The 10,851-nt window shown below is 35.2% G+C and overlaps 1 protein-coding gene across 1 annotated transcript in view; it reads right to left on the bottom strand.

Moving 5' to 3' along the window:
* Positions 1–6,714: 6,714 nt before the first annotated feature.
* The window catches only part of LOC127434509 (pinopsin-like), a 47,535-nt gene continuing 43,398 nt past the window's right edge, over positions 6,715–10,851 (bottom strand). The window contains exon 4 of the mRNA XM_051687341.1: positions 6,715–7,985. Within this exon, the coding sequence (XP_051543301.1) occupies positions 7,710–7,985 (276 nt within the window). The 3' untranslated portion in view covers positions 6,715–7,709. The remainder of the gene's footprint in view (positions 7,986–10,851) is intronic.

Genomic DNA, 10,851 nt, shown 5'->3' with positions numbered 1-10,851 from the left:
CATCAGAATGGGATGAAATGTTTTCCTATTGTATGTGTTAATTGGCTTTCATGTGCTGTTTGTAATTCATAAAGTGTTTTGTCGGTACATGTGTGTCTTTGTCTTCTATATGTAGGCTGTGGCATGGTCAGAATGGGCAATGATTGGCTTTCTGAGCTTTGGGGTGGGAGGATGCCAGTGTGCCACAGTGGATGACCCAGCATGGTCGCTGCTTCCTCCCCTACATGTACAGTATATACCTAACTGTAGCCAGTCACAGCAGATCACTGGCACCTAATCTGTCACAAAAGGCATTTGGCTCCTGCCTCAGAGAAGCATACTAGCAGATGGTTCCATCTATGAACTGGCAGTAACTGAGAGAGAGAGAAAGCAAAAGAGAGAGATATTGGGTGGGCATCCATTTTTTCTTACATGAATACAAACACAAGCTAAAGGCAAGATATGATTTGGCTAAAAGTGATAGTTCACCCAAAAATGAAAATTATTCTGTCATCATTTAGTCTACTCACTTTCCTGACAATGATGGTCCCCAACCATTTTCACTGTATGGAATAGAGGAGCTTGGACATTTCTGCTAAACTTCTCCTTTTGTGTCCTACAGAATAAAGTCAAATGTTTGAAAAGAAGAGATAGAATTTAAATTTTTGGGTGAACTATTCATTTAAATCAATTGATATTTTGGCTTTTTGTGCATTTTTATTTATTACAATTAATTTAAAGGAATAGTTCACCCAAAAATGAAAATTCTCTCACAATTTACTTACCCTCATGACATCCCAGATGTGTATGGCTTTCTTTCTTCTGCAGAACACAAATGAAGATTATCACAGCTCTGTTGATCCATACAATTCAAGTTAATGGTGGCCAGAAATTGAAGCTCCAAAAAAAAAAATAGTAAAAAAATAAATAAAATACAAAGGCAGTACAAAAGTAATCCATATGACTCCAGTGGTTAAATCCATGCCTTCAGAAGAAATATGATAGTTGTGAATGAGAAACTGATACATTTTTATTCCTTTTTTACTCATATCTCCATGGTTGACAAGCCCTGACAATTAGGTGGCGATATACGCAAAGAATGCAAATAGCCAAATACAAAAACAAAAAAAGAATGTGGAAGTGAAAGTGGAAATTTATAGTAAAAAAAATCATAAATATTGATCTGTTTCTCACTCACACTTATCATATCGCTTCTGAAGACATGGATTTAACCACTGGAGTCATATGGATTGCAATTCAAAGTTTTGGTCAGCATTAACTTACATTGTATGGACCTACACAGCTGAGATATTCTTCTTAAAATCTCTGTTTGTGTTCTGCAGAAGAAGAAAAAAAAAGTCATACACATCTGCGATGGCCTGAGGGTGAGTAAATGATGAGAATTTTCATTTTTGTGTGAACTATTCATTTAACAAGCATTCGTACACTGCAAGCAAAGCAAGCTAAAATAAATAACTTTTCTTTGCTGCAATCAGAGCAATGTGGGGATGAGACAATACAGGAAGTCTTTGTATAAAAGGGTTCCTCATATTCATTTAAAATATAAATAATTGACATGCTTTTCCCAATGATAAAGAAATACATCCATCACAGAAATAATTGTGACTCTAATGCCAAAATTATGACAGTGAAATGATGTCAGTCAGGCCCAAGGGCTTTGGCCATTGTTCATAGTAAGTGAGTCTTTTACTGCACTGAAGGATAAATTGTATTGCTGAACATTCATCCTTTGCAGTAGGAGATTTATTATGAAGGCCTAAGAGATGACAATGCTGTTATGTGATTTATCAAATACCTCTTGATCTCTTTTGATCTGTGCATCACTAATACCATCTGTTCCTCTGTACAACTGTATTTAAAGGGTTGTTGGCAGTGCCAGCCCTGCCCCGTTTGGCACCCTAAGTGAGTACCAAAGGAAATTGCCCATGGTCATTACCAGCGAATCAAATGTACATTAACAACAATGCTGTGAACATTTACAAAATGCATAGGCTACTATGGATTCATAAACAGGAATCATAAATAGGCATAACCACAAACAGAAATAAACTTTCATATGTAAGTGAAAACAATAACAAGTGAAAGAGCATGCCTTCTAAATAACTATACATTTGTATATGTTATACATACCAGGTGTGCATTTGTACATTTTCTTGAGTAGGCCTCGGCCTAATTTTTTTATATAACTAGCTACAATGCATATCTAAATGGCTTATTCACATTAAACAGCACCAGCTTAAGATTCTCAGAATTACCTTTAAAAAAAAAAAGCAGCCTGCAATGGCAGTACCATGGTACAGTGATGGAAATAGGAAAATCTCTTTACCTGCAGCAGTAGTTGCTTGTGTTCGCCTTGAGCTTTATGCTTTGGCAAACAAGGGATGCATTTGCAGGTTTTGTTTCAATGGTTTGTAGGTAAAAATACACTTCATCCAGCACTCTTCCTGCTCTCTGTGTTCTGAAGTATCTTATTAATGTTTAAGTGAGTAATCGCTCCAAACGATTAAGCGCATGTGGGAGCTGTCTGAATCATTCAAACTGAATTGCTTAGCCGATTCAGAATCGACTCATTTGCGATTTGGTAATCGCTAGTTCTTATTCTAAATTTCCCACTGAAAATACAGAACTCATGACATGGTTCTTAAAAAGCACCCCAACAAATTTCAGTATTGGCTTTTCTTGACACACACACACACACACACACACACACACACACACACACACACACACACACACACACACACACACACTCATGTTGGTTTTGCTATACTTGTGAGGACCCTCCATAGACATAATGATTTTTATACTGTACAAACTATAGATTCTATCCCCTAACCCTAACCCTACCCCTAAACCAAACCCTCACAGAAACCTTTTTGCATTTTTAAATTTTCAAAAAAAACATCATTTAATATGCCATTTCCCTTATGAGGACCACCCAAAAGATCCTCACAACCAGAAATGTCCTCACAGAACAAGTTGATTCTCAATACTTGTACACACACACACACACACACACACACACTGATCAGTCTTCAGCATCTGGGAGTATTCTGTATCCAGCTGGAAATGGACTCATGTTGGGTCAGATCAGTCAGGTTTAGGTACAGTAATGGTTTGTCCTGCTGGGTGCTGCTGAATGGGGGTATGCTTCTTACTGTTACTATCACAATAATGGAACCTTATATTCACACTGAGTGAAATCACTCAGATTGACACCCCTTCTTTCCTTGATATGAATTCTGCACATTCCCTCTTTCCAATGCACCTGCTGTTTCTGATGGGCCATCGAGAACTATTTTTTTTTTTTAGTTGTGAAAACTCTCTGCGTCTTTCTCCATTTCTCTTTTTCACATCTCTCCACCAATACAACTTTCGATTCATCCTCTTTTAGAGGAATTTATCACACTATGGTGTGACTTTCCCATTTTCAAGTCTCAAATCAGATCCCAGTACATCACTGTTATAACAGAAACAAAGAAAGCAGACATCTGTCACAAAAATAGATGATGCGGAGGTTTTACCCTTTGCATTTTGGTAGACAAAAAATAGGAAACATCACAATTTGTTTAGAACAGAAGTAAAAGAGAGGTCATTTTTGACAGCTCAGATCAAAAATCTGATATTTTATACTAGAGCAATCTAGAAATTTCAATAAGGCATCTTGGTTCCTTAAACTCAGAATTGTGCTTCATCTCTTTTAATAAAACTGTCTTACAAATTAACATTGAGACACTGTGGATATTAAAACTCAATTTTACAATTATACAAAGAGTTATTTTTATAGGAGCCAGACACATCTTTTATATTCATATTTTTATTATCAATAACATTTTTACATTTGTTGGGGAAAAATATGCTTTGGTACTACATAATATTGACAGTTGCTTGCAAACACACACTCTCACACACAGAAATACAGATACACGCTGACAAATAAATGACTGTCAAAACTTCAGTCCTTCTAAACGTGCAATCACAACACACAACATGACAAAAACTCTGTACTGCAAAAAAATAAATAAAATAATAATCATAATTTCTTACTTGATATTACTTGAATACTATATAAACTAGATACAGTTGTTTTCAGAGAATACATCTTTCTAACCTTATTGGCTATTTGTTTTATTTTTTTATTGTGTTTTATTTTTTGTATCTAGCATAAATCTAACATGATTTAGTGAGGTATATATTTTACAATAGATCAAATTTATTTTTTACTGTTGTCCAAAAATGCAAAATGTGTGCTGTTCATTTGCATTTTATGCATTTCAATGTAAATTGTGCTGTTCTGCATTTCCAACATATTATGAAACAATATGCACAGCACTGCCTTCATACAACATTTGCTCTTAATTTACAGAATTCAAATTTTGCTAATCATCATTTTTACATTATGTTTACCAGAATGGCAAATCTATATTACAAGCATAAAAGTTAACTGTAAATAGTAATCTATAAATAGTCCTCAGAAAAATACCCACTAATGTTCTTTCACACCCTCTTTTTTGTACATTATACAAATGCCCCTGCCTGCATCAAAATAAACAAGTGAAATCAAATTTCACATTGAATCAGTTTATTTCACATATCCCATTTCTTGTAAAAAAAAATAATCCTGTAAAACAGACCTGTTGCTCCCTTAATCTGAAAGTTTGTGTTTACAAATGTGCTACTCAGACATAAATTATATGGGTTTATGAGGGTAATCCTCCATTCTATTATAAGACATAAGGTGATGATCATTGTCAATCCAGACTTATAAAGCTTAAGCCTTATGTATTTCTAAATTTAGTGCTAAAATGCAAATGTATCTCAGCAAACAACAGTTTTTAATTATTTAAACATTACAGAATGTTTAGTGTGACCTAGCAGGTGCTGTTGTATACGTATTGCATAAGAAGGGCAAATGACACTGAAATTATGACACTGAAATTGATTAATCAAATGATCATATTACACTTTAAAACCTGTTTTCCTTTCACTGACAACAAGAAAAGCTTTAGATAAGTCATAACAAAACTGTTTAATTAATTTTCCAGTACAATTTCTCATTTATCAGTAATTCAATGGGGCATTTTTGAAGCAGTAAACATCCTCCTTTTCCTTGTTTGATTGTGAATGTTGTTGCTAGAGTAAACAGGGATCAGAGAACAGTCACAGTCCAACTTGAGCCAATCACACATTATTCAAGTCTTTAGGAGTCAAAAGTCTGCATATTGCGGAGAAGTCTGTTTCTTTCATGGCAAACAAATATAAATAATGATTTAAATAAATGATCAGAAACAAATCAGATAATAAAACAGAAAACAAACATATGATTATTAAACACTATGAACAAGTAAACACATGGGATGAATTCCATTTGAAGCCTTTTCTGTTTTAGGTTTTGGCCAAGTATATCATTGCTTTAAGATACAATACACTGTAGTTTAAGAAAGCTTTTTGGTATTATTAAGATTTCATGGAATGAATGCCTCCAGACAATGAAAGGACAACAGAACATGCCAAGGAATTTGTGCCTCACAGATAAATGATAAGCTATTTAAACCTGGAAATATTAATGGCAAAGCTACTGAGGAACATTATTGATTCTTTATAATTAAATGCTAAGCAACTGAAAAAAAGAACAAAACAAAACAAAAAAAACATAATGCTAAAATAGAATTTTAGAGCTTACATTATATATATAGTGCTTTGTTTTCATGGATATTGCATTTTAATCTTAATTTTAAAGGGGTCATATCAAACATTTTTATCATTACATTGATTTTCCCTGAGGTTCACTTATAATGTTAGTCGAAGTTTCTTGCACCAAAAACAGCCATAATTTAGTTTTTTCACCCTCTCTAACCCTTAAAATGAAATGAGCAATGTTTGCTGCTGTAACTTTAAGACTACGTACATGCCCTGTTTGCATATATAATCAGGAACTGCACTAAGATGTAAGGTACAATGGGGCTAAAGGCCCCCTGAGGTAAAAGTCACTTCTGATTTTATTTTGTCCCAAGACACTAAATAGCAACAAACTACCAACAGCACTTTGCTGAACACCTGTTTGTCCCTATACGCTGCAAATTTTCCTGATCCATGAGACCATTGCGTGCAATGTCTAAAGTTTGATTTTGTGGTAATTATTACATTTATTTTGAGACAAAATACTTGCTTGTCATTTTCAGTTTTGTTCAAGGTGATTCAAGCAAAATTTTCCCAATAACTGTCCAATAAGTGCAAATAGAATTGGGGTTAAAAAGGCCCCTGTTGCAGGGCCTAAAGGTCACCCATAAAACACCTTTTTTAAATGATATTTCAGCTCTGCAGGTCCATTCAATGCAAGTGAATGGGTGCCAACATTTTGAAGCTCCAAAAAGCACATAAAGCCATCATAAAAGTAATCTATATGACTCCAGTGTTTTAATCCATCTCTTCAGAAGTGACATGATAAGTGTGGGTGAGAAACAGATCAATATTTAAGTCCTTTTTTTTGCTAGAAATTCTTCTCCCTGCCCAGTAGGGGGTGATTTGCATGAAGAATGTGAATCACCAAAAACACAAGAAGAAGAATGTGAAAGTGATCTGTTTCTCACCCACAACTATCATATCACTTCTGAAGACATTGATTTAACCACTGGAGTCTTATGGATTACTTTTATACTGATATTTTGGCACCCATTCACTTGCATTGTATGGACCAAAAGAGCTGATAAATTATTTTAAAAATCTTAGTTTGTGTTCTGCAGAAGAAAGAAAGTCAAACACATCTTGGATGACATATGGGTGAGTAAATGATGAGAGAATTTTCATTTTTGGGTGAACTATTTCTTTAAGATTTTTAAAAGAATTTATCAGCTCTTTTGGTCCATACAGTGCAAGTGTGCCTTGAGACCTGATGTACCCTACTTACTCACAGTTTGTGGGTTTGCTGTTGGCATCAGTATAATTTCAGTATAAGGTTTGCTGGTGATTTAATATTAGAAAAAGCTGTTTTATTTTTTATATATTTTTATTTACTCTATATTTATTTTTCTTATCTAGTAAAATTCAAAAATAGGAGTTTTGGTTTTTCATGGTATGACCCCTTTAAATTTCAACAGCATTGTAAAAATATCCCATAAACAAAAATTATTTGTGTGCTTAGTGTATTGTACTTGCAATGCCTACATCATGAGTAGAATTACAAGACCATTAGGCTGCAAGAAGAGCATCACTTTAAACAAACTGTGCTACAGTGGTTGTCCAGTCATGAAAGGCAACTCAAGATGAAAATGTCCATGTTATAACATTGGCGAAAAATCAGGAACATTCTCTGTTTCAAATAAAAACAGACCTCACCAAACTCATTGGTACATTTACATCCAGGACACATAAGAAACATCATTAGAAATGAACAATTTGATCCATGTGCACTTGTTAAAAAGATGCTTTTCTTACTGCTTTAATCACTCCAATAGTATCAACTTCGTCTGCATCTGTTCACATTCAATATCCAGTATTTTGTTCTTTCCTACAAAAGTCATGCAACATGACATCTGATCTTCAGAAAAGGGCATGTCTCAGTTCCACATTCCTCTACAGGCCACAGCCACTTCTCCTCCCTCAATTATTTTTTTCTGTCCATGCTATCCATTGTTCACCGTGATTTCTATATCACTTATAATTCCACTTAATTAATATGGGTTTAGTGATATTTGTGTGGCTGGTCAATGTTAGCCATTGTAATAGGCCACAAGAGAGACAACAGGTTTTCTGGGCCTGTGGCCTACAGCAGGAGAAAGTCCCTCACCCTCTGAGGATGTTTTCTGCCCGCCACTTTGTTGAGCATAGAAAGTAGGGGTGCCAACAGAGGCCACTGCGAAGGTCACATTCTGGCCATTGGCACGCCGCACCGTCCTGAGAGTTTTGGTGACTTTGGAGGAGTTTTTAAAGCTGGAGCCTCTCTCTGGAGTCATGCACGTGACAAGGGCATGGAAACATCTGCAAAACTGACACACAAAGAGACTTAAAACATAAAATGTGTAATCCTTAAAGGGATAGTTCACCAAAAATGACAGTTGTCTTCGTTTACTCTCATGTTGTGCCAGAGCTGTATAACTTGCTTTCTTCAGTGGAACACAAAAAAAGGAATTTTGAAGAATTTCAAGCTTCTTATAGGATGCAAAAACACCATAAGTCGACATAACTAATTTTTTGGACAAATTGTTTCTTTAACTTCATCTTTAAGAGAAGGGATTGAGATGCACATTATTGGTTCAAAGAATATCAAGAAAAAAAGAGAATGCTCACTCAATGCAACAATCATCCTTTTTTGGTCCGTGGAATGAATTGGAGCCCAACCATTCCACCCCCCACCTTTTCTTTGCTATTCTAATGGATTTGCAACTGAATAAACAGAAGGAATAATAAAAAAGCAGCGAAAAGGGAGAAATAATCAGTCCTGGAACAACAGCTGATGCTCTGTCTGCTCTAATGTGGAAAGGATTCTTTGCAAATTGAAAGCTCTCTGTGCTCAAAATTCATTAACTGATACAGAAACTCTCAGCAGGAGTATCTAGGCAGTAATTATCCGAAAGTGATGGAGATGCCTGTTTGAAGGTGCCAATCCCTTGCTGAGCGTCTGTGTATACACATCTACATTCTCCCACACGCAGATCACACATTCAAAGGAAACAGCTTGCAGGCACTGACCATCAGGTCGTCACAGATGGAAACAAAGCTGCTTTACTTGTTGAAAATGAGAAAAAATCAGGACAGTGGATACTCGAAATAAGGGAATAAAAGGACATTATTCTTCAAACCTCCCTTTGTGTTCTTGCATTGCATTTTTCATTATAGATAAAGGTTTATTGTAATTAAACAACTTTGTGTGGAGGCCTCGCAGGAGTAAAATATATTTTCAAAGAGAAGGTGTTTTGTCAATATGTAAGAGAGATTTACTGTACCACATCCTTACAAAACCACAATCGTCATAAACATTTGAGCCAAAACTCTGTAGAGCTGTCCAGTATGAATGCTAAAGCTTAGAGTGGCATTTGTAAAGGTTCAGCAACATTTCTCTAAAGACACTTTTTGACAATGAGAATGCAAGATCTTTTGCTCGAAGACACAAACAAATTTACAGAGGAATGCAAAGGTTTAAATAAAGAAATGTTTGCATGGCCTTGGATTTTTATCACCTTCAGATCGCGAAATGATTTCATGCAAGTTTTAAACAGATGAATGGCAAGTCATAAAGTTTTCTCTCAAAAGGATAGGGTAAATAATTTTTCCTTCAAAATTCCCAGTTTCAGGAGTTCAGATGGATGACCTTGCAGGAAACCAAGACTACTTTCTTAAACACATGAATTAACATTTATTTATAATATACAGTATATTCTAAGAGTTTTTTTTAACATGATGGCAGAGGTACAGTATGTGAAATACAGTGGGGTCCAAATGTCTGAGACTACTATTTTGCATATTTCTATATTAGTAAAAAAAAAAAAAAAAAATATTACAAATGATATCAGCATAACAATTTGATTGAAAACTTGATTTGACAACTTTTTAAATTTTTTGGAATAACTTTGTATTTAATTTGTCTCGCTTTTGCTTCAATGACATCATGCAATCCACAAGTTTGTGGAAAACGATCCATGATATCCAGCATGATCTGAGAATGTTCCAAAGAGCATCTTGTGTGCTTCAATGGATGAAAGACATTTTTTGAGAGCTTCTGGAGTCATTGTCACAAATGTACTGAATCTTAAATATTTCTTATGTATTGCACATCATTAACATTCTTTGTTAAAAATTCAAACTGTTTATTTCCAGGATCACATTTGATTTTGAATCACAGATTTTCAGTGTTTTCTAAGAATCCACTGTATGTCAGTATAATTGCTGCTGCTATCACCTTCAGACCACCTAATTTGTTTGGCATGTACTGTATATGATATACAAAACCATTTTAAATAAATGTATGCGTATAATGTACATTATCTGTTACACAAAACAGCGAGATTTCACCCCTTGAGAAAATGTAGTGTACTTAGTATACCTCCATTTTCAATGTATACTTATAGTCTACTACATTTCCTCAGAAGATGCCAAACACTGCAGTATCACATTGTCAGTTCAGTTAAGAGCAGCTCTCCTTGTATTGTACAGCTGAAAAAAGAAAAAAAAAAAGCTGTATTACAACCTAAAACCTTTACTGATAAGTCAATTATCAGTGGCTTTAATAACCCCAGACATAAAGACAAAGAAAGAGAAGAGAGATAGACCACTTAAGGGGGTTTCGATTGGGTTTAGGGGGTCACAGTTAATGGCAGGCTGCAGATATAAACTGTCCCCAAGACAACTGGCTTCAGTCATCCTGTTAATGGCTGTTCAGTGTTCTGTTAGCGTTGATGGGATGCAATCATGCATGAACATGGCACTCACTGACAGTCATCTCAAAAGCTCTCCCAGTCTCCCCTATGAATCCACAGCCATTTAAGACATACATCTGCTTAATGTATCTACCAGTGTCTGGAATTAATGTTTTTATTTAAAGGAAATTCTGTCATCATTTACACATGCTCAGGTTGTTCCAAACTCTAATGACTTTCCTGTGTCCTTCTGCGAATGGTAGGGACTGACACCCTCAGTCACCACACACTTTTATTGTATGTAAAAAAAGATGCAATAAAAGTGAATGGTGACTCACACCAACATCTTTTGTGTTTCACAGAAGAAAGATTGCCATACAGATTTGGAATCACATGAGTGTGAGTAAATGATGACAGAATCTTCAGTTTTGTGTGAACAATTCCTTTAAAAAGCCATATTTGCCCCTTGGAATGAATTTTCAGGGGCATTTTTCTACCT

The sequence above is a fragment of the Myxocyprinus asiaticus genome, chromosome 44, assembly GCF_019703515.2.
Source record: "Myxocyprinus asiaticus isolate MX2 ecotype Aquarium Trade chromosome 44, UBuf_Myxa_2, whole genome shotgun sequence".
Taxonomy (NCBI): domain Eukaryota; kingdom Metazoa; phylum Chordata; class Actinopteri; order Cypriniformes; family Catostomidae; genus Myxocyprinus; species Myxocyprinus asiaticus.
This window is presented reverse-complemented; position numbering and strand designations above follow the sequence as displayed.